Source organism: Staurois parvus, unplaced genomic scaffold (genome assembly GCF_062004578.1).
Source record: "Staurois parvus isolate SC_StPar_1 unplaced genomic scaffold, SC_StPar_1.0 ptg001255l, whole genome shotgun sequence".
NCBI classification, from domain to species: Eukaryota; Metazoa; Chordata; class Amphibia; order Anura; family Ranidae; genus Staurois; species Staurois parvus.
Window position 1 is genome coordinate 284,269 of NW_028319051.1, and position 25,343 is coordinate 309,611.

General features: G+C 44.7%; 1 protein-coding gene across 1 annotated transcript in view; it reads right to left on the bottom strand.

The window, feature by feature from the left end:
• CHPF (chondroitin polymerizing factor) overlaps positions 1–24,783 on the bottom strand; it is a 71,942-nt gene extending 47,159 nt beyond the window's left edge. Inside the window, exon 1 of the mRNA XM_089660624.1 lies at positions 23,094–24,783. Coding sequence (XP_089516750.1) covers positions 23,094–23,383 — 290 coding nt within the window. The 5' untranslated portion in view covers positions 23,384–24,783. The remainder of the gene's footprint in view (positions 1–23,093) is intronic.
• Between the last annotated feature and the right edge of the window lie 560 nt (positions 24,784–25,343).

Sequence of the window (25,343 nt, forward strand, 5' to 3'; positions counted from 1 at the left end):
GCATGCCACCGGCTGGACAAATAAATATGTCAGAGGCTCAAAAAGGGAGAGTGACGGAGCTATAGGAAGTGAGCGGATGTATCCAACACACAAGTGTGAGAAGAAGTCAGCATTCATCATACTGACGCTTTCAGGATTTTATTACAGTGTAGCTAAACCCAATGTAAAATAATCGCAGCTCACCAGTCTTTACATATTGGTGGCTGCATTAGTTTTCTATTCCCCCCCCCCCTTTTTTAATTTTCACCTTGTGATCTCACACACACACACTTTAGGGTGACAACACTCACTTGCTGTACTGTATCTATAGTGCAACATTGTCACCGTAGGGCAGCACAGTGGCTAAATGGTTAGCACTTCTGCCTGGCAGTACTAGGGTCGTTGGTTCGAATCCTAGCCACAGCACCACCTGCCTGGAGTTTGTACGTTCTCCCTGTGCCTGCGTGGGTTTCCTCCGGGTACTCCAAAGACATGCTCGTAGGTTAATTGGATCCTGTCTACATTGGCCCTAGTATGTGTATGTATGAATGTGAGTTAGGGACCTTAGATTGTACACCCCTTGAGGGTTAGGGACTGATGTGAATGTACAATATATATGTAAAGCGCTGTGTAAATGGACGGCACTATAAGTACCTGAAATAAATAAACAATGTAGATCAATCATCATCACATAGCGAGTAGGTGTTCTGTAGTTCACAGAGATCCGGGCAGGGTTGATAACTAGGGTTGCACTGATACGGATATCGGTGTCGATATTAAGCATTTGCACAAGTACTAATGCTCAGCTACCTGAAACAGATACCTTTGCTGTGCGGTCTAAGTCCATACAAAGTGAATGGGCTCAAATCGCACTGCAGAGAATCACATGCCATTTGATCAGGAATGCGGTTGGGATTCCTGTCCAAATCACATGCCGTTTCCCCTCCAAATCACATGCCTTTTCCCTGCGGGTACAGTGCGATTTGAGCCATTCTTTTTGTATGAGCTCAGATCACACCACAAAAAAGTATCAGTTCAGGAATGGGAGCATTAGCACAAGTACTTGCACTGCAAGTATTGGTAATTGGTCTGGAAGAGTACTTGAGCACAAATATCAGTACTGGTATTCACCCGATTAATAAAAAAAAAAAAAAAAAAAAAATGGTATTGGTGCAACCCTACCGATACCACTGCTTGAGATTTTAGGCCCCCATTTCACATAAGGCAATTTGAAATCGTGGGCTGAATCGCAGCAATTCCAAAATCGCAGCAGAATGCACACAACTTTGGGTGCTATTATTCTTCATTGGCATTCCAAATATGGAGCGATTCTGGCACAACGGTCACGTGACAGAATTGTGCAGCAAAACACTAGGTTAAAAAATTACTGTATTTAAGATGCAGCTGACCATAAGACGCACCTAGGTTTTAGAGGAGGAAAACCAAGAAAAAAAAAAATATTCTGAACCTATGGACTGAAGACACAGTGCAGGAGATGACCCAAGACTGCGGACACAGTGCAGGAGATTTATTTATTTATTACAGGTACTTATTATAGAGCTGTCAATTTACACAGCGCTTTACATATATATTGTACATTCACATCAGTCCCTAACCCTCAAGGGTTACACATACTAGGGACAATTTAGACAGGAGCCAATTAACCTACCAGCATGTCTTTGGAGTGTGGAAGGAAACCAGAGTACCCGGAGGAAACCCACGCAGACACAGGGAGAACATGCAAACTCCAGGTAGGAGGTGCCGTGGCTGGGATTCGAACCAACAACCCTAGTACTGCCAGGCGGAAGTGCTAACCATTTAGCCACTGTGCTGCCCTTAGAGATGACCCGAGACTGCGGACACAGTCCAGGAGATGACCCGAGACTGCGGACACAGTCCAGGAGATGACCCGAGACTGCGGACACAGTCCAGGAGATGACCCGAGACTGCGGACACAGTCCAGGAGATGACCCGAGACTGCGGACACAGTCCAGGAGAGGAACAAACACTGCGGACCTTTGGGGAGCAGGTACCCGAATTTGACAGGTACCCGCTCCCACTTTTGCTGTTCTCCCTCCCCATCTTCTGGGACACGACAGGTCCCAGAAGACTGCTGAACCATTCACAAAGCGCAGCGCTTCTCACGCATGTGCAGTGGGCACCTGGCTGTGAAGCTGCAAGCTGTCACAGCCGGATGCCCACACTAAAAATGCTGGCCTTGGGATAAGGACGGTGAGGACAGCCCTGGAGTGAGGAAGAGGTATTACCAAAGAGCACAGAAGAGCCGAACGGCCGGCCCGGTATTCTAACACGGCGGCAGTGGGAATTCCAAGCCGGGCGCTCTATATTCGCTTCACAAGATGCGCAGACATTTTCCCCCATTTTTTGGGGGGGAAAAAAGTGCATCTTATGGAACGAAAAATATAGTAAATAAAATATTATTGCGCTAAGGTTGTTGCCCAAAAAGGAGCAAGTATGGTATGGGGAAACTTCCCCACCGTCAGAACACACGGAACAGAACCGCAGGCCATAGCTGCCAGTGCTGATCAAGAGGAAAATTTTCTAAAAGGCTGGTTGTACACATGTCGATCGATACAATCAGCCTGCTCATATACAGATTGAAATTCGGTTAGTCCCCGCTGAACCGGACAAATTTGTGCTCCATGCATGGCCAGCTTTAGTAAAGAACGCACAACACTCGCCCCACTGAATCCTGATTGTATATGGCCTCAGAAAGGCAATCTCTTTATTCTGTAGAATGCAATAAAAGTGTTCAGCTGCTTCCAGAGAAACCTAAATTGATGACAGCTGCAAACAGCCCTCATTGCTGACCGTCTATTCTGAAAGGTTGTTGGAAGCCTGCCCCACGACTGTTCACAAAACACAGTATTGAAACAAAACTTGGTAATCATCGTCTAATGTCCGGAGCGACAAATCCATGCAGCTTTTTGCTACCCAGGCGAACACGGAAAAGGCTGGACTCAAACGTTTGCCTTGCACTGACATGTATTGAGAATTCTGCTTACCCCGCAGTCCCAACATAAAACAAAAAGTCCTGTTCCAGATTATTATTATAATACACTCCCGGCATTTGCTCTCCTTCACATTTGTTCTTTTGATGTTCCGTTGGTCCTCCTGAAAGGATGGCATACCTGGTACATGGGTATGGGGGCACACATGACTCCCTTCTTTCTCCAACTAAGGGATGGTAAGGGTAAGCAACAGGCCAGCATTTTATTGAACCTGTAGCTTTCCCCAAAGAACAGGATCACTTGCAGGTTCCCTTTTACTATGAAACTAAACTCCCCTCGCTTCTTGGACAGCACAAGGTCTTCTCCCAGTCTTGGTCTGGCATCATTGGCAGGTCTTAATGACGTAACTCCCATACATAGACATTCACTCCGGCACCTAGTTGTGCTGAGAAGATGCAGTGGAGAGCAAATGCCGGGAATCTAGCTACAGACAAGCATTCCGGCAATCCCGTCGCTTTGCCCTGCATGGACAAAAAAAAAAAGGAAAAGAAGAGTTGACGATTCCGGACTCCACATTACTCAGTACCCAACGCTTTCAAAAAAAAAAAAAAAAAAAAAAAAGTAAAAGTGCCTCGTCTCCATCTGCCCAACAACACGATGTGTGGCTTCGCTTGTGACAGTGGACAAAATACAATTCCTCCTGCGCTCCAGGACCCAGGCCGGTGGCGAGTAGGTGAAATCAAACCCAAACGAAACGACCACCAGAGCATGAAAGGTCGTGCAGCAAAACAAGGCTGGGGAAGCCCGAACAATACTGCAAAGTGAAAAAAAACAAGAAGCGCACCAACCTTGCGCATTACCTCAGTAACCAACATTTATTAGTAAAGGAATGGTACTCACAAACAGCGAATAAAAACGGGCATGTAAGTCCTCCAAGGGACTTCAGAGACAAGAGTCCAGCGCGAATCCCATCATGGGGGTAGACACTCAGTACATCTGACGCGTTTCGTAGGTCGTACCTTCTTCCTCAGAGCTGACTGGACTGAGATTGTATGTTCCCATTTATACCCATAGACTGAAATTAAGCCCTCCCCTATGGGTTGGGCAGTCTTAGGCTGGGAGGAGGGGCCAAGGTGTCAACAGAGTATAGTGTCTAGTCATTAAGATATTACTCAACAAATATAAAATAATTACAATATATATAAAAAATAGCTTAAAAATGACAATAAATAATTTGTTACTAAATGCAGCTTGTGAAATATAAATGCGTAATACATAGATTAGACCGATGGTGAGATACATAAAAAGTGGAGAAAGAGGAACTCATAATTGCATGAACCAAGAATGGCCAGTGATTTATAAATTATAAATGAAGGGTGGGCAATTTAGCCAGAATATTTGCTTGAACTAGTGATATTACTAGTAATGGTAGTGGTCATAATAATTGGAAGTACTGCAACATTTCATATATACAAAAATATGTGAATAAAGAATATGGACAATCATGTATGTTACCAGGCAAGGGCATGATTCATGTAGGTAGGATGGAGGAAATGTGACAGATTCGCAACACAACCTACAAGCAATTAGTTTCACAAAATACATACAGCTGTGTGCAAAGCTTCATTCCTCCGCAAGGAAAAGTATCCAGAGCGATATTAATGACATATTTACAGCTGGAAGACACTTAATAGCGGCTGTGATTTCAGGCTGTGTTGAAATGATTTCAGATCTGCTGCCAGCGATCTGTCACACAGATTTTAGTCTGGAGATGACAGCGCTCATTCATAAATTACCAAGCAGCTCATATGGGAAACTATGCAGAAGGAAACGTGTTTACACTTTGTAACAACTACAATGTACACTGGAGGAAACCCACGCGTCGCGCTCCCGTCATGCAAGCTGGGAATCGTCTGCAGCAACAGGAGAAATGTATTTATTTATTTCAGGTACTTACAGTTGTGTCCAAAATTATTCAACCCCCAATGCTGTAAAGGGGTTTAGGGACTATAGTGTACATTTGGAATTGTATTCAGAATCAAATCCTACAAGGACGTTGTAACTACCCAAATGCAACTAAAATGACATCAATTGTTTATGTAATACAGTAGTAAATGGTTCTTATGTGGTTTCTTCATTGCCACAATTATTCAACCCCTTAAAGACTACCACTCTGAAGAACAGAGGTTCATACAGGTGCTTTCCATCAGGTATTGAAAACACCTGTGGATGTCACCGAGCAGCAATCAAGCATAATAAGCACCAATTAGGCAGCTTTAAAATGACTGTGATACTCAGCTCCTTCTAGACATTTACTGGTGTGGTTACAAACATGGTGAAGGCAAGAGAATGGTCCAGGAAGACAAGAGAAGAGGTGATTTCTCTTCACAGGAAGGGCAATGGCTATAAGAAGATTGCAAAGATGTTAAACATACCAAGAGACACCTTAGGAAGCATCATTCGCAAATTCAAGGCAAAGGGCACTGTTGAAACGCTACCTGGTCGTGGCAGAAAGAAGATGCTGACTTCGACTGCTGTGCGCTACCTGAAGCGTAGAGTGGAGAGAAGTCCCCGTGTGACTGCTGAGGAACTGAGAAAAGATTTGTCAGATGTGGGTACAGAAGTTTCAGCCCAGACAATAAGACGCACACTGCGTAATGAAGGCCTCCGTGCCAGAACTCCCAGGCGTACCCCCTTGCTGTCTCCAAAGAATAAGAAGAGTCGACTGCAGTATGCCAAAAGCCATGTGGACAAACCACAAAAGTTGTGGGATAGTGTTCTGTGGACTGATGAAACAAAATTAGAACTGTTTGGGCCCATGGATCAACGCTATGTTTGGAGGAGGAAGAACAAGGCCTATGATGAAAAGAACACCTTGCCTACTGTGAAGCATGGTGGAGGGTCAATCATGCTTTGGGGCTGTTTTGCTTCTGCAGGTACAGGGAAGCTTCAGCGTGTGCAAGGTACCATGAATTCTCTTCAGTACCAGGAGATATTGGATGGAAACGTGATGCAGTCCGTCACACACCTGAGGCTTGGGAGACGTTGGACCTTTCAACAGGACAATGATCCCAAGCATACCTCCAAGTCCACTAGAGCATGGTTGCAGAGGAAAGGCTGGAACATTTTGGAGTGGCCATCGCAGTCACCAGACTTAAATCCGATTGAGAACCTCTGGTGGGACTTAAAGAAAGCAGTTGCAGTGCGCAAGCCTAAGAATGTGACTGAACTGGAGGCCTTTGCCCATGAAGAATGGGCGAAGATACCCGTAGATCGCTGCAAGACACTTGTGTCAAGCTATGCTTCACGTTTAAAAGCTGTTATAACTGTAAAAGGATGCTGTACTAAGTACTAAGATTGAATGTCACTTGGGGGTTGAATAAAACTGATAATGCTGTGAGCACAGAAAAGACATTTGTGGTTATTTCATTATAACTGTTATGTTATATTTGTCTGACCTACAAGTGCCTCTTTAATGTAAATGTAAGCAAGATGACTGAATGATCAAAAGCAATGTCAAACTGGCCAAAACACTCAATTTCAGTGGGGGTTGAATAATTTTGGACACAACTGTATATAGCGCCGTCCATTTACGCAGCACTTTACATATATATATTGTACATTCACATCAGTCCCTAACCCTCAAGGGGTGTACAATCTAAGGTCCCTAACTCACATTCATACATACACATACTAGGGACAATTTAGACAGGATCCAATTAACCTACCAGCAGGTGGGAGCAAACCGGAGCACCAGGAGGAAACCCACGCAAGCACAGGGAGAACATGAAAACTCCTTGCAGGAGGCGCCATGGTCGGGAATCGAACCTATGACCCGTTTACTGCAAGGCAGATGTGCTAACCACTAAGCCACTGTGCCGTCCAATCAATGCAGAATTTAGGAGCCAGAAGAGAAGTCTGGGATTTGGGACTCGTTCACACTACATGCAGTACGAGTTTTTTTTCCTGCATAAAAAAAAAAAATGCATGGAGAGCAGGCGGTATGGTTTCCAATGGCACAGTTCGCACAAGTGCAGTCAGACCCAATGCGTTCCAGAAGAAAGACAAAAAAAATGCAGCACATGCTGCATTTTTCTACATTGAACTGTACTAGAATAAAAAAAATGCACTGAAACGCACGTAAAAAAACAAAACAAAAAAAAAACCAGAACAAAAACACTGGAATACATCAACAACACGCATGCAAAAAACGCATCTGGACTGCGTTTTTTATGGTGTGAACCGAGACTTAAAAACATAACAAATATATACCCACCCAGGTGGATGCTGCATCTGTCCCTCACCGCGTCTAGACCAAGAACTAAGCGATCAAAGACCGCTGATTACTCGGTTCTTGGTCTTCATTGAGAACCGACAGTCACTGGCTCTCTGCTCTGCCCCTCCGATGCTCACTGGAGCGATGGGCTGTGGAGGGGATGAGAGCAGCTAGCTTAGTCTCCCAGCGGCTAAGCCAATCAAATGCCGGTTCAGGCATCTGTGAGGATCCCGACATTAAAGTTGGGATATTTCCAGAGCTTAGACCAACTGAATACGAGTCACAGGAGTGCAGAATGAAATGCACGCCTGTGACCTACAAGAGACGTAGGGCCAAAAGAGCTTTGGACCTACTTCCCCTTTAAGAGGACATTTATACAAACAAAAAATCCAAAACTTTATCTTTGACTGATTATTAATAAAGGGTTGCCCAATTTAACCTGTTGCCACCTGTGTAATACATACAGGCAATGGCAAACGGTGGGCTGTACCACCCACACACTGCATATATATGTCACTGGGCAGCCGATGTTCCTGTGCCGAGTCCGCTGCGTCAAGGACAGCTCTCGGTCCCCACTAACAATTGGCAGCTGGTGGGACTGGATTCTGATCATGTGAGCACTGTGACAGCCAATCACAATGGCCACATGATCACTGATCGTTCCCAATGGGGACACAGATAGGAATAGGATAGAGGTCCTCACTCTTCCATACTCTACCCAAACCCAGAATAATGTTCTGAAAGAAGGTCCACTTTAAAGAAAGTACACATGTAAAAGTGATTAAAGTGGTTGGAAAGGCTCAAGATTGTTTACCTACATGTATTCTATGCATGAAGGTTATAGAAAATAAAAAAAAAAACCTGTGTGCAGCAGCCCCCCTTTAATATCACTTTTAGGGTACTAGTCAAGCACCATGAGGTCCCTGCAGGAACTCTGATTAAAGCCAGTCATACATGGATCAAAATTCAGCTGATTCAGCAGGGACCAGCCAAATATCGATCCATGTATGATCGGTTGATGAACCTCTGTACAACCAGCCTGTTGTGTTTTTTCTGATGGATCAATGCCACTGGCTATAGTCGCCAGCACTGATCAGTGAATTTTGACAGGAAATCAGGGAAATCTTCCCCGCTGTCAGAACACAATAGCTCAGGGGAAGCGATTCCCCCATCCTCCTTGAAATGTATTGATGGGGGGGAATCTTTTTTTTTTTTTTCCCAACCCACTGTTTGAATGAAAGAAAATGATGTATGGATGGCCACAGATTGAAAATTCTATTCATCCATGGGCAGCCTGGTTGTACTGAAAATTGATCCATCAATCTTGTGGCCTAATCCGCAGATCTTGCACCACGCACCCCAGGAATTCCCAGACACAACTTATACAGAGATTGGACTTCTACTCCAGCTCAGAGCCAAAGTGACTGGTGATCTATCACTAAAATGATCCTCAATTTATATCCGGCTTCAAAGCCATTGAAGGGGAAGTGCACGTTTAATGTCTTTTCCATTTCGAAACCAACCACATGTGACAAATGACTTGCAGCTTTCTCACAGAAGTCGTCAGAAGCGATCTTATCCTTTACCAGGGAGAAGTGGGCAGACCAGCGTCCCCAAAGTCAGGAGATCCAATTCAGGAAGCATTATGAAGATTTGTGATTGAAACCACTCAGCAGACCGAACCTGCACAGAATACATGGACACAGCCTACAGGACTCCGAGCAGTCCCTCCTCCCCTAATGAAAAGCGTTGTGCAAACATCAAACCATCAGTCATGTGATCCTTCACAAGTTATGAAACCTTTTCTCTCAATTAATGCAATTAAACAATTTCTGTCTTTATTCAAGTTACCACACAGCAGCCTTCAGCTAAAATCAAGCTTGTAGTCCTGCGTCTCCTCTGTAGCATGATGATTCAGAGGGGGAATACCTGGGAGGACTCTCTCTAGTCATTCTATTTTCACTAGATCAGTGGTCGGCAAGCCGCGGCTCGCGAGCCACATGCGGCTCTTTACACACTTCAATGCGGCTGTTCTGTGTGCCGGGCGCCCGCTCCCCTCCCTCCTCTCGGGCGGCCGCCCCAAAAGTCAGGACTCTGCAGCTAGCCCAGCAATGGGCAAACTACGGCCCGGCGGACCTTTTAATCCGGCCCGCGGAGCGTGGCAAACATTGGCTGTCAGGATGTAGGCGGGGCAGCGTGACGAACTCCTCTCCTCTCACAGTCCGCCCTGAAGACCGGAACGGCGCAGGAACACAGCGAGAGGAACGCGCGGAGCAAAGGTAAGTGAATTGACACAATATGGGGAATGAATTACTATAGGGGGGATGAATTACTATGTGGGGGATGAATTACTATAGGGGGGATGAATTACTATAGGGGGGATGAATTACTATAGGGGGGATGAATTACTATATGGGGGGATGAATTACTATATGGGGGGATGAATTACTATATGGGGGATGTATTTTCAGTTTTAAAAATGTGGCTCTCAAAATAAATTTCAATCGTGGTTTTGGCGAGATTTGGCTCAGTTGAAAAAAAAGGTTGCCCACCACTGACCTAGATGATGTACACCCTGCTCTTAGGGCCACTTCACACTGGGAATTGCACAGGATGCGCGGTTTATCCCACTGCAATTCACATGCAGTTCTGTACAATGGGCTGAAATCATACACCAAAAGTGCACCAAAAGTAGAGCATGCACTACTTTTGGAAATTCACTGCAAGTGGATGGCATGGTACTTCTGTGCCATGCAATGCAGTGCAGGCAAATGCACTGCGTTTACGACCCGTGTTTTGAATATTGACACCTCAAGCAGATTGCAACTTCAGTGCGCGGATTTCCTGCACCACACTATGTGAATGATTGCACCAACTGTTGTCACCTTCTCACCAAGCTGCTTGGCGATAGTTTGGTAGCCCAGTCCAGCCTTGTGTAGGTCTACAATCTTGTCCCTGACATCCTTGTACATCTCTTTGGTCTTTGCCATGGTGGAGAGTTTGGAATCTGATTTGTTTGATTGCTCCTGTGGACAGGTGTCTTTTATACAGGTAACAAAATGAGATTAGCAGCACTCCCTTTAAGAGACTGCTTCTAATCTCAGCTTGTTACCTGTATGAAAGACACCTGGTAGCCAGAAATCCTGCTGAATGATAGGGGATCAAATACTTATTTCCCTCATGAACATGGAAATCAGTGCATCGTTTGTTAGACATGCATTTCTTTTGAATTGTTTGTTGCTATTCTGTCTCTGTGTTACAATACACCGAACATTCGATTTTTAGACCGATCATTTCCTTGTGAGTGGGCAAACATTCAAAATCAGCAGGGGATCAAATACTTATTTCCTTCACTGTACACACACATATATTATATACAGGGGCGGACTGACCATTTGGAAACTCGGGCACTGCCCGAGGGCCCGGGGTCAGTAGGGGACCCCATGAGATGCCCCTGGTACCTTTTTCATAGGCTTTTTTGAGTTTGGGCAGGACACAGGGGCCCCATGATCCCCTATTGCCCGGGAGCCCCGTGAGTTGTCAGTCCACTCCCGAATAATATATACACACATACACACACACACACAGTGAGGATTGAAATTTTGGGCACCCCAGCTAAAAATTTGTATTAATGTGCATAAAGAAGCCAAGGAAAGATGGAAAAATCTCCAAAAGGCATCAAATTACAGATTAGACATTCTTATAATATGTCAACAAAAGTTAGATTTTATTTCCATCATTTACACTTTCAAAATAACAGAAAATAAAAAAATGGCGTCTGCAAAAGTTTGGGCACCCTGCAGAGTTAATATCTTGTACGGCCCCCTTTGGCAAGTATCACAGCTTGTAAACGCTTTTTGTAGCCAGCCAAGAGTCTTTCAATTCTTGTTTGAGGTATCTTTGCCCATTCTTCCTTACAAAAGTCTTCCAGTTCTTTGAGATTTCTGGGCTGTCTGTCACACACTGCTCTTTTAAGGTCTATCCATAGATTTTCAATTATGTTGAGGTCAGGAGATTGTGAAGGCCATGGCAAAACCTTCAGTTTACGCCTCTTGAGGTAATCCCCCATGGATTTCGAGGTGTGTTTAGGATCATTATCCATTTGTAGAAGCCATCCTCTCTTTAACTTCAGCTTTTTCACAGATGGCATCAAGTTACCATCCAAAATTTGCTGAAATTTTATTGAATCCATTTTTCCTTCTACTCGTGAGATGTTCCCTGTGCCACTGGCTGCAACACAACCCCAAAGCATGATTGATCCAACCCCATGCTTAACAGTTGGACAGAGGTTCTTTTCATTAAATTCTGTGCCCCTTCTTCTCCAAACGTACCTTTGCTCATTCTGGCCAAAAAGTTCAATTTTAACCTCATCGGTCCACAGAACTTGTTTCCAAAATGCATCAGGCTTGTCTATATGTTCATTTGCAAAGTTCAAACAATGATTTTTGTGGTGAGGACGTAGAAGAGGTTTTCTTCTGATGACTCTTCCATGAAGACCATATTTGTACAAGTATCTCTTTATAGTGGAATAGTGTACCACAACTCCAGTGTCTGCCAGATCTTTCTGGAGGGATCGTGCAGTCAAACGTGGGTTTTGAATTGTTTTTCTCACAATCCTGCGAGCTGTTCTGTCTGATATTTTTCTTGGTCTTCCAGATCTTGCTTTAACTTCCACTGTTCCTGATGACTGCCATTTCTTAATTACATTCCGAACAGAGGATATTGACATCTGAAAACGCTTTGCTATCTTCTTATAGCCTTCTCCAGCTTTGTGAGCGTCAACTATTTTCAGTTTCAGTTTTCTAGACAACTGCTTAGAAGAACCTATGGTGCTGATTGTTGGGGCAAGGTCAGAGGAGTCTGGGCATTTAAAACCTTTGAGATTGACATAACCTGGTCTTCCCAGACGATGATTGAGAACAATCCATGACACTGGCAGGTCTCAGCTTTGCAAAGGGGGCAGTGCATGCTATAAATTCTGCAGGGTGCCCAAACTTTTGCAGACGCCATTTTTTTGTTTTCGGTTATTTTGAAAGTGTAAATGATGGAAATAAAATCTAACTTTTGTTGACATATTATAAGAATGTCTAATCTGTAATTTGATGCCTTTTGGAGATTTTTCCATCTTTTCTTGGCTTCTTTATGCACATTAATACAAATTTTTAGCTGGGGTGCCCAAACTTTCGATCCCCACTGTATATATAGTGTGTGTACAGTGCAGGAAATAAGTATTTGATCCCCTGCTGATTTTGAATGTTTACACACACACACACACACACACACACACACTTCAGCCCCAGTGACAATGTAATGATTGCCTTTTTATTCTCTAGGGTCTCTGCTTAAATAAATAAATGAATGAATAAATAAATATAATGATTGGGGGTTCTAAGCAATTTTCTAGCAAAAAAAACAAAAAAAACGGATTTAAACAGCTTGGGGCTGAAGTTGATACAGATCGACACAGATTATAAAAAAGAAAAAAAAAAAAAAACCCACAACCGGTCCCTACTCAACTGACTGAATTTCGATCCATTTATGACATGCTTTATTATTATTATTATTATTATACAGTATTTATAAAGCGCCAATAGTTCGCTCAGAGCTGTACATTACAATGGGGGACAGTACATGTGACAGAACAATACAATGCAAAACATGAGGGGTTCGAGGGCCCTGCTCTTTCGAGCTTACAATCTAGGAGGGAGGGGATGGTGGCACAGGAGGAGATAGCTGTGGGGGATGGAGTGGTAGAAAGAGTGGAGGAGGTCGGCAAGTTAGCAGGGGGTGGGGTAGGCTTCCCTGAAGAGATGGGTTTTCAGGGTGCGCCTAAAGGAGAGGAGAGTAGGTGATAATCTGATGGGTTGGGGCAGGGAGTTCCAGAGGATGGGTGACACCCTGGAGAAGTCCTGGAGGCGGGCAAGGGAGGAGGAGACCAGGGAACTAGAGAGAAGGAGGTCTTGTGAGGAGCGGAGTGTGTTGGGCGGTACTTGGATATTAGGTCAGTGATGTAGTTCGGGGCAGTATGGTGGACGGCTTTGTACGTCAGTGTTAGGATTTTGAATTTGATCCGTTGCGCAATCGGAAGCCAGTGGAGGGATTGGCAGAGGGGGGTGGTGGAAACGGAGCGGTTGGAAAGGTGAATGAGTCTGGCAGCCGTGTTCAGGATGGACTGAAGAGGGGATAGCCAGCGGCGAGGCAGGCCAGTGAGGAGGGAGTTGCAGTAGTCGAGTCGTGATATGATGAGGGAGTGGATGAGCTGTTTAGTGGTTTCTGGGGTTAGGAACGTGCGGATTTTGGCGATGTTGCGGAGGTGGAGTCTGCACGAGTTTGTTAAAGATTGGACTTGGGGCTGGAAGGATAGATTGGAGTCCAGAATGACACCAAGTACTCTGGCCTGCAGGGCGGGTTTGATGGTGGCGTTGTTGGATGTGATGGAGAAGTCAATGGGGGGTGGTGTCCGGGCTGGGGGGAAGACAAACTCGGTTTTGGAGAGGTTCAATTTAAGGAAGTGGAGTGACATCCAGTCGGATATGTCGCTCAGTAGGTGTGTGATTCGGGCTGAGACCAAGGGGGTGAGGTGGGGGGTTGAGAGATAGATTTGTGTGTCTTTAATCTAACAATTGAAGCACACTGGGCTTACATGATGCGGTATTTCCCGGCGCTAGCCCACACATTCCAGGTACAGCCTGGCATACAGGGCGAGTGGCTGTACTTGGCCATGCGCTTGTAGTGCATGTGTGTTCAATGTATTTTCTGAATGCAAACGTTTTGCACATTGGATAGCATTCAAAAATATATGTCGGATGCGCAAAGACGCATCCGTGTTTATGAAAGTACAGCTTTGTACAGCCAATTGCTTGCTTGGCAGCCTGTACACCACATGTGCGGAGACCAGTGTCAGCCGTGTGAGCATGAACCCTCACCCCAAAATGGCTATATGTACATTTGTGTGACCTGAACAGTTCACGGCTAAGCTCCAAGCCAATATAAAAAAAAAAAAAAAAACACACAAATACAACTCGGTATTCATTAATGCATAATAAAAACTTTGTTTTTAGAAACGAGGAATTGACTTGGTATCGGATTACTGCAGTCCCTGTACAGCAGAGCTCAGACAGAGTGAGAAGCAGCAAAAGCCAATCAGTTGCTCATGCACCAACAAGGAAAATGCTTCTAGATGGAGAGCGACAGAGAGATGAGCTTATCAGTCTCACTTCTCCTGTCACTGTCCAATCACTGGCTGGCAGAGGGACCAGATTTGTAACTTAATTTATTTGCAGCAGAGAAAATTCAATTCCCCTGCCCTACCCGACAGGGCTGTCCTGTGTGAGAGCAGTGTAAATCCCAGGACTGGATGGACAAATACAAGTTTGACAGGTAAATTAGCTCCCATGTACAGTATGTTTACTGAGCAATTTGCCTGGAGTTGGGCTTCAGAATAAAATAGACACTTTGTTTTGAAGCCGAACAGGAAATATGTAAATGTCATTGCCTCCACTAAGCAGTCTACAGTTATCTGTATCTTCATATTGCCACAATTTCCCACGAGACTCTAGCAGCTGGTACAAGCAGAACACCAACACAATAGCAAATTTGTCACAAATTGGAATGACACATCAGCAGGCTCATGTAAAAGAAGCTTGCAAGGAGCACATGTGGGCTAACACTTTGGCAAACATATGCTGGCAATTTGGCACCAGATGGATTTTTCTAGTTTCCATCTATTGCAATTCCTGAAATTTGGAAACATTATTATACAGGATTTATATCGCGCCAACAGTTTGCGCAGCGCTTTACAATATAAGGGAGACAGTACAATTACAATACATTTCAGTACAGAAGGAATAGGAGGGCCCGGCTCGTGGAGCTTACAATCTAAAAGGAAGGGGAGGTGATACAAAAGGTGATAGCTGCGGGGGATGATCTGGTGGAGGTGATTCAAGTACAGTTCTTAGGTGGAGGTGGGGTAGGCTTCCCTGAAGAAGTGAGTTTTCAAAGATCGCCTAAAGGCAGACAGGGTGGGGGCTGACCGAACATACTGTGGTAGGGAGTTCCAGAGGAAGGGAGAGGCTCTGGAGAAGTCATGGAGGCGAGCGAGGGAGGAGGTAATGAGGGAGCTAGAGAGGAAGGTGTCTTGGGAGGAGCAGAGTAAACGATATCTGTGGATGAGATTGGTGATGTAGCTGGGGGCAGTGTTGTGGATGGCTTTGTAAGCTGTGGTTAGTATTTTTAATTTTATATGTTGGGTTAGTGCAGTGTTTCTCAACTCCAGTCCTCATGGACCCCCAACAGGTCATGTTTTCAGGATTTCCATTATTTTGCACAGGTGATTTGATCAGTTTCACTGCCTTAGTAATTACCACAGCTGTTTCATCTGAGGGAAATCCTGAAAACATGACGTGCTGGGGGTCCACGAGGACTGGAGTTGAGAAACACTGGGTTAGTGGAAGCCAGTGGAGGGATTGGCAGAGAGGGGCAGCAGTCGCTGATCGGTTGGTAAGGTGTATATTCAGAATAGACTGAAGGGGGGGGATAACCTGTGTAACGGTAGACCAGTGAGGAGGGAGTTGCAGTAATCAAGGCGGGATAAAACCAAGGCATGGATAAGTTGTTTTGCGGTGTCACTGGTAAGAAAGAGGATGATTTTGGAAATGTTCCAGAGGGAAACATGCAATGTCTAAAGATTTAGAGCCTCAATCCCACATCTGGAGCACTTTCACAGATGTCACTGACAGTTCGGTACCAACAGCCATAACATTTTGCCATACAATATTATCTCATGCAAATGGACATTTTCCTGCGATTGAAACTCACATCAAATGCAGATCATTAAAGTCCCATTGAGTTCAAGGGAGTAGTGTCAGCTCAGAGGACGAGTTCCATCTACTTTGTGCTTCAGCAGGTCCTACTCACATGCATTTGAATTGCAGCAAAGTAGATCAAATTACAGCCTGTTCTCATCAAAAGCTGAACTTAGAATTTAAATGTAAATTGTAAGTAGCTCTGCATTCATATGGAAAGGGATGCATTTGAGACAAATTCCCATCTACAGAAACCCCAACACGGCCCTGATCCCATTTCCCTTTAAAAACAAAAAGGAAACCCAAATGCAGCACAAATAGGACTTGATCTGGCGGCTGGAAAATGTGTTCCACTTCGACAGAAAATTACCAGATGCCAAAGCAACTTCCAAATCGCTGCGTAGAATATTTGCCCCTTAGAATATTTTTATATTTCTTACAGTAGACTTTAGAAGGTACAGCAACAGAAGACGGTCATGGCTTAATACTGAACTGCTGCTCCTCCAAATTGGAGATTAAATATGAATTCCTAATACGGACCAGGGTGGATAAAAATCAATGATTTAAAAAAAAAAAAAAAAAAAAAATCCGATTTTTTTTATTTAAATCGGATTTTTTTAATTTAAAAATCGGATTTTTTTTTAAATAAAATGCTTTTTGAGGAAAATATATTACCATCCAAAGGTTATTCCATCATGAAATAAAGATTAGTTTTTTAATTATGTAGAATAAGGCTGTATATGTGTAATTTTTTTGGTAAATAAATTCCATGAATCCATTCACAATGTCATGCTCTTCCAGAGGTTTTTGTAAGATTATTGGGCAGTTTCTCTGCCTACAAGATATTATCACAGATGTTGGTTTACTTTTGCAGTTCTCAAAACTGAATTTGACTCAGCGGAGATCACATGCCTCTTCTTCACAGCAAAAATGTTATAACATGAACAGAGTTAAGAAAAAGACCTTCATCCTAACTTCTACAATCCTATGAATACAGAATCAACCCCTTCACTGCTAAGTTTCAAGAAGTTCAGTGAATAGAATAGAAACAATATTTTTCTGATTGTTTGGAGTGGAATAGATCTGCACAAGAAGAAAGTGAAACTAAGTGTGAGGAGGAAGGGGCTGACAGTCTACGTTTCTTAAAATATATATATTTTGTTTAGCCAAATTAGTTACCAAACATGGATGTTTAAGCAAATCACATATGCTGGAATGTTATTGTTTCAGTTGACTAAAACTATTTAAATTGTTATTATTAAGGTAATGATTATTTTTCTCCTTCCTAAGTACAACAGAAAAGTTGTCCAAATATGAATGATTAACCTATTAAACTGGGGATAAAAAAACTAATATGAAAAGTTGTTATTCTAAAAATCTTCATCTACTTGCATATTAAAAGTTATACCAGCAAGAATTAGTCTTTATGTAGAAAACTAGGATTTACATCAAGCCTTACTGACTAGTGATTTAAATCAAATCCACCCTGATACGGACTATAAAACGTGCCATTAAAGAAAAAAAAAAAAAAAACACCTACTAACTGCTCATTCCAATCGTTTCTATAGAAATTGTTGGCGTTAGATGGCTTGAACAGTTCGGTCATATTTTTCACCGAAATTGATCAGTTTGGTTAGAGTTTCTAAATCTATCAAGTCAAAAAGAGAAACCATTAAACTATTGAAATTGTTGGTATTAGGTTGACGAACTCAGTTTGGTCATCATTGCTATCAAAATTGTTGTCCTTGGGTTGACTTGACTAGTTTGATGATAGTTTCTAGTGAAATTGTTGGCGCTGGAAACTGACCAAATTGATCAAGGGAACCAAAGGCCACCCACTTCAATAAAAAACTATGACCAAACAGGTCAAGGCAACCTACAGAAGCTGTTGCCCAAACTGAACCAGGAAAGCTATTGCCATTGTTTCTTTCCAAATTGTTGGCCTTGAATAGTTTCTACTGAAATTGCTGGCATTAGAAGCACGTACCAAACTGAGCAAAGCAACCCAACACATGCAGTTTTGAAAGAAACTATGACCAAAACTGATAAAGGCCAACCATTTTGATAGCAACTATGACCAAATTAATCCAACCCAAGGTCAACAATTTTGGTCGAAATAATGATCACTTATCAAGGCAACCTATTGAAAATTATTGACAGTAGGTTGCCTAGATCAATTTGGTCATAATTTCTATTGAAAATGTAGGCATCAGAATCTCTGACCAATCAGATCAAGGCAAACCAATGCCTACAATGTTATTAGAAACAGCGTACAAGACCAATTAAGGCAACCCAACACCAACTATTTCAACAGAAATTATGACCAAACTGATCAAGGCACCCAAAGACCAACAATTTTCATAGGAACTATGACCAAATCGATCCTACTGAAACTACTGGCAATAGATCAGTCTTACCATTGTTTTATTGAAATTGTTGGCCTTGGTCGAATTGATCTTAGTTTTTACTGAAACTGCTGGCATTAGAAGCGCTTACCAAACTCAGCAAAGTAACCCAACAAACAGTTTTTTAGAGAAGCTAGGACCGAAATCTGATCAAGGTCAACCATTTTGATAGTAACTACGACCAAACTATAATCCAAGGCAACCCAAGGTCAACAATTTCGATAGAAACAATGATCAAAATGATCAAGGTAACCTGTTGAAAAATGTTGGTGGTAGGGTTGCCTGGGTCAATTCAGTAATAATTTCTATTGAAAATATTGAAATGAATCTGACCAATCTGATCAAGGTAACCCAATGCTAACAAAACTAATCAAGGAAACCCAACTCCAAATGTTTCATCACAATCTATGACCAAACTTGGCAAGGCTATACAATTGTTGGCAGTAGGCAACCTAGGTCAGGTTGGTCAATAGGTCTATAAAAACCATGAAGTTCTTGATGCGTTGGCATGCTTTAATCTGTAAAAGATATGCAACGCCAGACCTTTTTCTTAGTTTTAGAGTGTGGAAGACTTAGAACCCCTTTGCCAAGTTCTTATTGTTGTTAGTGCCCCCCACTGGGGAGATTCACCCTATTTATCTGTGTGACCGTTTTCACCCTGAAAAAGTTATGGGAAATGCAAAAATTTAAAGCGGAGTTCCACCTGGAAAAAGAAAAATAACAGTCAGCAGCTACAAAAACTGTAGCTGTTGACTTTTAAAATACGACACTTACTTGTCCCTCGGTCCAGCGGTGTCCTCACAACCGCTGGTTTCACCGGCCATCTTCTCTACCTGGCCCCGGCACCTTCAGTGTGGGCACCCGGCTGTGACAGTTTGTGGCCTCACTGCGCATGTGCGAGAAGCGTGCGCTTTGTGAATGGCCCCGTAATCTTCTGGGACCTGTCATGTGTCCCAGAAGACTACAGGGAGGGAGGGTAGGAAGACAACTTCTGCTTCCGATTGCCTAGGCGATCGCAGCAAAGGTGGGAGTGGGTACCTGTCAAATTCGGGTACCCACTCCCCCAAGGTGCCAATCCTTAATGGGGCACGGGAGACAAGAGCTTAAAGTGGAACTTCCCCTTTTGGGTGGAGCTCCGCTTTAATGTTTTCATTAAAATAAGGGGTGATGGTAAATCATCCAATGGGGGCACCTGTTCTGCTGACAACTGTCAGAGGGGAAATCCCCCCTCACTTTTTTCACCTTTCAGAGATTAACTCTCACTTCCTGTTGGGTCTCCAGGGAAGGACTAGTGAAGATAAATCTCCCGAAAGGAAAACAGGCAGCAAACAAAAAAAAAAAAATAATAATTATATATATATAATTTTTTAAAGTTTTGGCTAAATATACACTTTGAACAGTTTCAGGACAGCATGAGGCTACATTATTATTAGTATACAGTAGTTATATAGCGCCAACAGCTCGCTCAGCGCTGTACATTATAATGGGAGACAATACACGAAACAGTACAATAACAATACAATACACGAGGGGTTCGAGGGCCCTGCTACATGCATGTGGGTGTCAGGGAACATCAGTATGTTCCTTCTTTTAGAGCAGTGGTCGGATGTGGTCCTTTGCTTGCTTTTATCTCGCCCTTGGGGTGCTATTTTATTCATGGACACCAATGAAAGGGCACAAATCCTCCCAATGACATCAACAAAGGGGCACAACTCCAACCAATGACACCAACAATGGGGCACAACTCCAACCAATGACACCAACAAAGGGGCACAACTCCAACCAATGACACCAACAATGAGGCACAACTCCAACCAATGACACCAACAATGGGGCACAACTCCAACCAATGACACCAACAATGGGGCACAACTCCAACCAATGACACCAACAATGGGGCACAACTCCAACCAATGACACCAACAATGGGGCACAACTCCTATCTCCATCTTAAGGACAGTCAACTGGCCCTTTGTTTAGAAGGTTTGGAGACCCTGCTTAAGGCTAGGTTCACACCTATGCAATTTGCGTTTGATCTGTTTCTGCAGTGCTTTTTGAAGTGTGTTTTGTGTTCTTTGCACGTGCGTTTGACAAGTTTTGATGCCTTTTGCAGGGGGTTTTTCTTGTTGCTAGGCAGAATAAAACGTAAAATGCATCAAAAACGCACTACATGCTTTTCTGCAGCATCTCTATTGAAGTCTCCAGAACCAAAAACGCAACATTTTGCGTTTAACAAAGTGCCTGACCCTTTCCAAAAGACACACCGGATGAAAACGCGGAGATGTGAGTTTGTCCCATAGGAAATCATGTTAAATGGACTACTGTGAGTTTCCGCAAAATGCTGCAGAAAAAGCATAGGTGTGAACTTAGACTTAGGCTACGTTCACACTAGCGTTGTGTGCAGGCGGCAGAGAGGCATATGGGAAGCGTTTTTACCGCTTCCCAAACGCCTCTGGCAATTCTGCACATTGCAGCACATGGTGCTGTTCTAACGGGAGCGGTAGCGCCACAGCGTGGCAAAATGGATGCCTCTGGACGAGTCAGGAGGCGTTGAAGCCTCCTATTCTTGTCTATGGTGCCGCTCCGCAAACGCCCAGCCGGCGTTTGCGGCGCGGTTGCGGGGCGTTTGTGGAGTGGTAACACCATTCAAACTTCATTCTAGGCATTTGTGGGGCGTTTTTAACGCTCGGCAAATGCCTAGCAACCACCGCTAAACCACGCATGCGGCGTTCGCAGAGCGTTTGCTGAGCATTAAAAAAAAACGCTCCGCAAGCGCCGGACCAACGCTTGCTAAACGCTATAGGGGCGTTTGGCAAGCGTTGGTAAAACAGTCAAGTGTGAACGAGCCCTAAGGGTATTCCAATCGAAGCTGCATTTAGCCCGGGTTCACATTGATGCAGTCTGGAATCTGCAGTGTTTTCTGTGTGAATTATGCATCAGAATTGCACCCTGTTCATGCAAACCACTACAGGATGTGTATGTTACGTTAACAACACCCTGAAATCGGTCCGCAAAACGCGGTGCGATGTGTAGAATCGGATCGCATCAGTATTCTAGTGCAGACCAAAAAAAAAGGGTCCTGTACCTTTTTGGTGCGGTGCGATTAGAGCCATACAAAATGTATAGCTACAATCGCACCGCACACAAGTCGTATGTGATACGCACAGGAATGCGGTGCGGTTCCTGTGCGAATCACATGCGATATACCGCACCGCATATATGTGAACCCGGGCTAAACATCAAAGAACATGGTCAGGGCTTTGGCGCTACATGTAACCTTTAGAGTCCATTGCCAAATGGACATCTACACACACCTGCTACTTTAGGCAACAGATAACCTCTATATTGAATATAGGTGGGGCAGCACAGTGGCCAAATGGTGAGCACTTCCACCTGGCAGTACTAGGGTCGTTGGTTCAAATCCCAGCCACGGCACCTCCTGCCTGGAGTTTGCATGTTCTCCCTGTGCCTGCGTGGGTTTCCTCCGGATACTCCGGTTACCTCCCACTCTCCAAAGACATGCTGGTAGGTGAATTGGATCCTATCTAAATTGTCCCTAGTATGTGTATGTATGAATGTAAGCTAGAGACCTTAGATTGTACGCCCCTTGAGGGTTAGGGACTGATGTGAATGTACAATATATATGTAAAGCACTGCGTAAATTGATGACGCTATATAAGTACCTGAAATAAATAAATAGGTAGGTGCTGCACTTAACGTGTTAAATGCGGCTCAACAGGAAGTACAGTACTCAAGTTTAGCGCAAGTGACTGCAAAGATTTGCATATCATCTGTTTTTACAATAGGGAGTGTACAATATATATGTAAAGCGTCGCGCAAATTGACGGCGCTATACAAGTACCTGTAATAAATAAATAGTCGATTTATTAAAGAGGCTCCTCCCTTTGCAAAGTGGATGTTAGTAAATAGGTTGTGTGGTGTTCACGTATGTCTGTGGAAGGTTAAATCAGGAGACAAGATAAGGGGAATTTGTTCAAAATATGGTAAAGGCTTCGCTTTGAGGCTTGGTGGACACCTAACCTGTGGAGGTGCAGGGCATGTTAATGCACGCTGAGATAGGCATTCAAAATGCATAGGTTGTCAGGCACCTCAGCGGCCCAGAAATCAGACCTGCATCTGACAAACAGCGCACCTACGTCGGCAAGGTGCCATTCAGAATAGTTGGCACTCCATCACAGGCAGTATGCAGTGCCTCGTGCTGCAGAAACGCTCATAGGACCATGAAGGTCCCCATAATGCAATAATGTGAATAATGCCTAAAGGGTATCTGCTGGAACATGATTGGTTTGGTGAAGCGAACATACAAAAGCTGAAGGCCTCTGCCTCTTTAGTAAATCATCCCCATCGTCTCCGAAGTGGAAGCGTCATACAGACAGAACCCAGGCACCAGAGCGCCCGCGCTGACAGATCGCCATTTGCTGCAGCTCACATCCCCTTGGAAAGCAGTCATAACCAGGGACAGGGTTAGTCATCCCCCAGACATCGCTTACAGTGTGATTACAAGCAATTTAACTTTCCCAACACAGAAAGTAATAGACCTTCAGACAGAAGACTTTAACCTGTCCTCCTTTCACCTCAAAGTACAGAAGGAATGCCCGAGGGCAGACCAGCATAGGAAAACGAGAGTCATACTCACCGGACAGGTTTTTTCTGAAGCTTCGAAGGGTCCGGCGGACTGTATGGAATGATCTTCGGCTCAAAGCTCTCGTTGTCCATGCCGGCCGGGACCGAATTGGGCTTCCTGATGCCACTCACATCGACCCTCAAGTCAGAGGCCACCCCAGGGCTACCGGGTATCCGCGGGCCGCTTCCACAAGGTTCCTCCACCCAGGTGACACTTAGCAGGCTGAGTGTGAAGCCCAGGGAGATGCCGATCACCACAGGGCCCACGGGCCGCAACAGGGACAGCACCATGGACAGTCTCATTGCCAATGATAACTCCAGGATGCTCCAACCAGTACTGGACCTCAAGAATTGCGTTGTGTAGGCTGTGTTCACCGGTCACTGCGCCAAACTCATCCCTAACTGGAGGAACCCAATGAAAGATGTAGTGCAGGTAGGACAGTTGAGTGATGGAGAGGACCCAAGAAGGGTTAGGGAGTTACTCTAGGTAGGTGAAGAATCTAGAAGAGGTGTGTAGAGGGATGGGCGTTACAAGGTAGAGGAAAGTTAAAGGAGTTGTACAATGATGAGGGAGTCCAAAGAGATATGAAGCAGAGGATGGTAGGAGTTTATCGGAAGACCAAGGACTTCCTAATAGGACAAAGACCAGACCTGGGGGGATTGAGTAGATGAGGATGGAGATGGCAAGAGTTGTTCAAGGACCAGGAGTGGTAAGAGAGAGAAAGCAGAGGACAGGAGTCTATCAGAAGACCAGGGGCTTCCTAACAGAACAAGAATGGATAGAGTAGAAGAGGATGGAGATGAGAAGAGTTGTAGAACAACCAGGGATGATAGGAGAGAGGAAACGGAGGACGGTGGAGGTCAGAAGACCAAAGACTTCGTAGTAGAACAAAGACGAAGGCCAGGAGATGGACAGGATAAAAGAGTAGAAGAGGACGGAGATGACCGAGTCGTATAATGACCTGGGCCAACGAGAGTATAAAAAGACAAAGCAAAGGATGGTGGATCTACATGGAAAGACTTTGTAACAGAACAAAGGCGAAGGCCGGGAGATGGGAATAGAGAAGAACGAGGACGGGGATGAAGTGAATGGTTGTCTAGGGTCAACAAATAGAGGGACGAAGCCGAGGATGGAAGGCGTAGATCAGAAATGTAGAAGGAAGATGGGGACGAAGAAGACTAGGACGGGGACAAAGAAGACAAGGATGGAGTGGACAGTTGTCGTAGTTTGGAGGACAGTGGGTATCTAATAGATGGAAGGTGTAGATCAGAGATGTAGTAGAAGACAAGGATACAGACGACAACCTTAAGAGTTGTATGGATGAGAAAAGGATGAAGATGAGGTAGCAGAGGGAGTGATAGAGGAGAAGGATGGAGCTGAGAGAGCAGGGATGGCGCAAACAGCAGCAGTAGCGTTGTACAGACACAGAGGAGGTAGACTGGGCTCTAGGCAAGTGGCAGTCAGGCAGCAGGAAGGTGACAACAGTCCAGGAGGAGGTCAGAGGGGTAGTCAGCTCTGTGAATGGCCTCTAAAAGGAGCAGTCCATGTGTCGGTTGTGTCCTCAGCCCGCGGCCCCTCAGCCGGTCAGTCCCGATGTCTCCGTCCCCTCACACGTCCCAGAGCCCGAGTGCCATTCACTCTTCTTCCTCCTCCTCTTCTAATCGCAGCTCCCAGCAACCCGCCTGACGTGTCACCTTTCCGCCCCGCCCCTTCCCGAGTCCCTGTCCTGCGTCATTGTCCCTTTTCCCCGCCCAGCCCGGGCTTCATGGGGAGGCCTGGAACGCAAAGCCGGGCAGCGTGGGGCTGAGGCGGCCTGTGGGTTGTGATTGGCTGAGCGGGCGGAGAGGGCGTGGTCCGGGTGGTAGCTGTGCGAGGGGAACGAATAGAGAGGGAGATGATAGAATTAATCTTTATTTATAATTACACCAGTCAGCCTACAGATACACAGATACAGTGCCCTGGGCCGCCATTGTCACCTTGGCCAGGTTTAATCATAGCATAACCAGAGGTGGAGGCCTGTAATGGCAGCCTACTTACCTCCCTCAGGTGTACCTTATGGAATCCCCCCCCCCCCCCCATGAAGGGTCATGTATCCAAAACACAGCAAATGGTGTCCATATGTCATTAACATGGAACATAAAGCAAAGCCTTCACTTCCTGCCCCATAGCCAAAACAGGAAGGGAGAGGAAATCTGTGGTTGTCCCCAGAACTAGCATCCCCATTGGAAGATTTTCCCTCTATTCCTGTTCTGATGACAACCA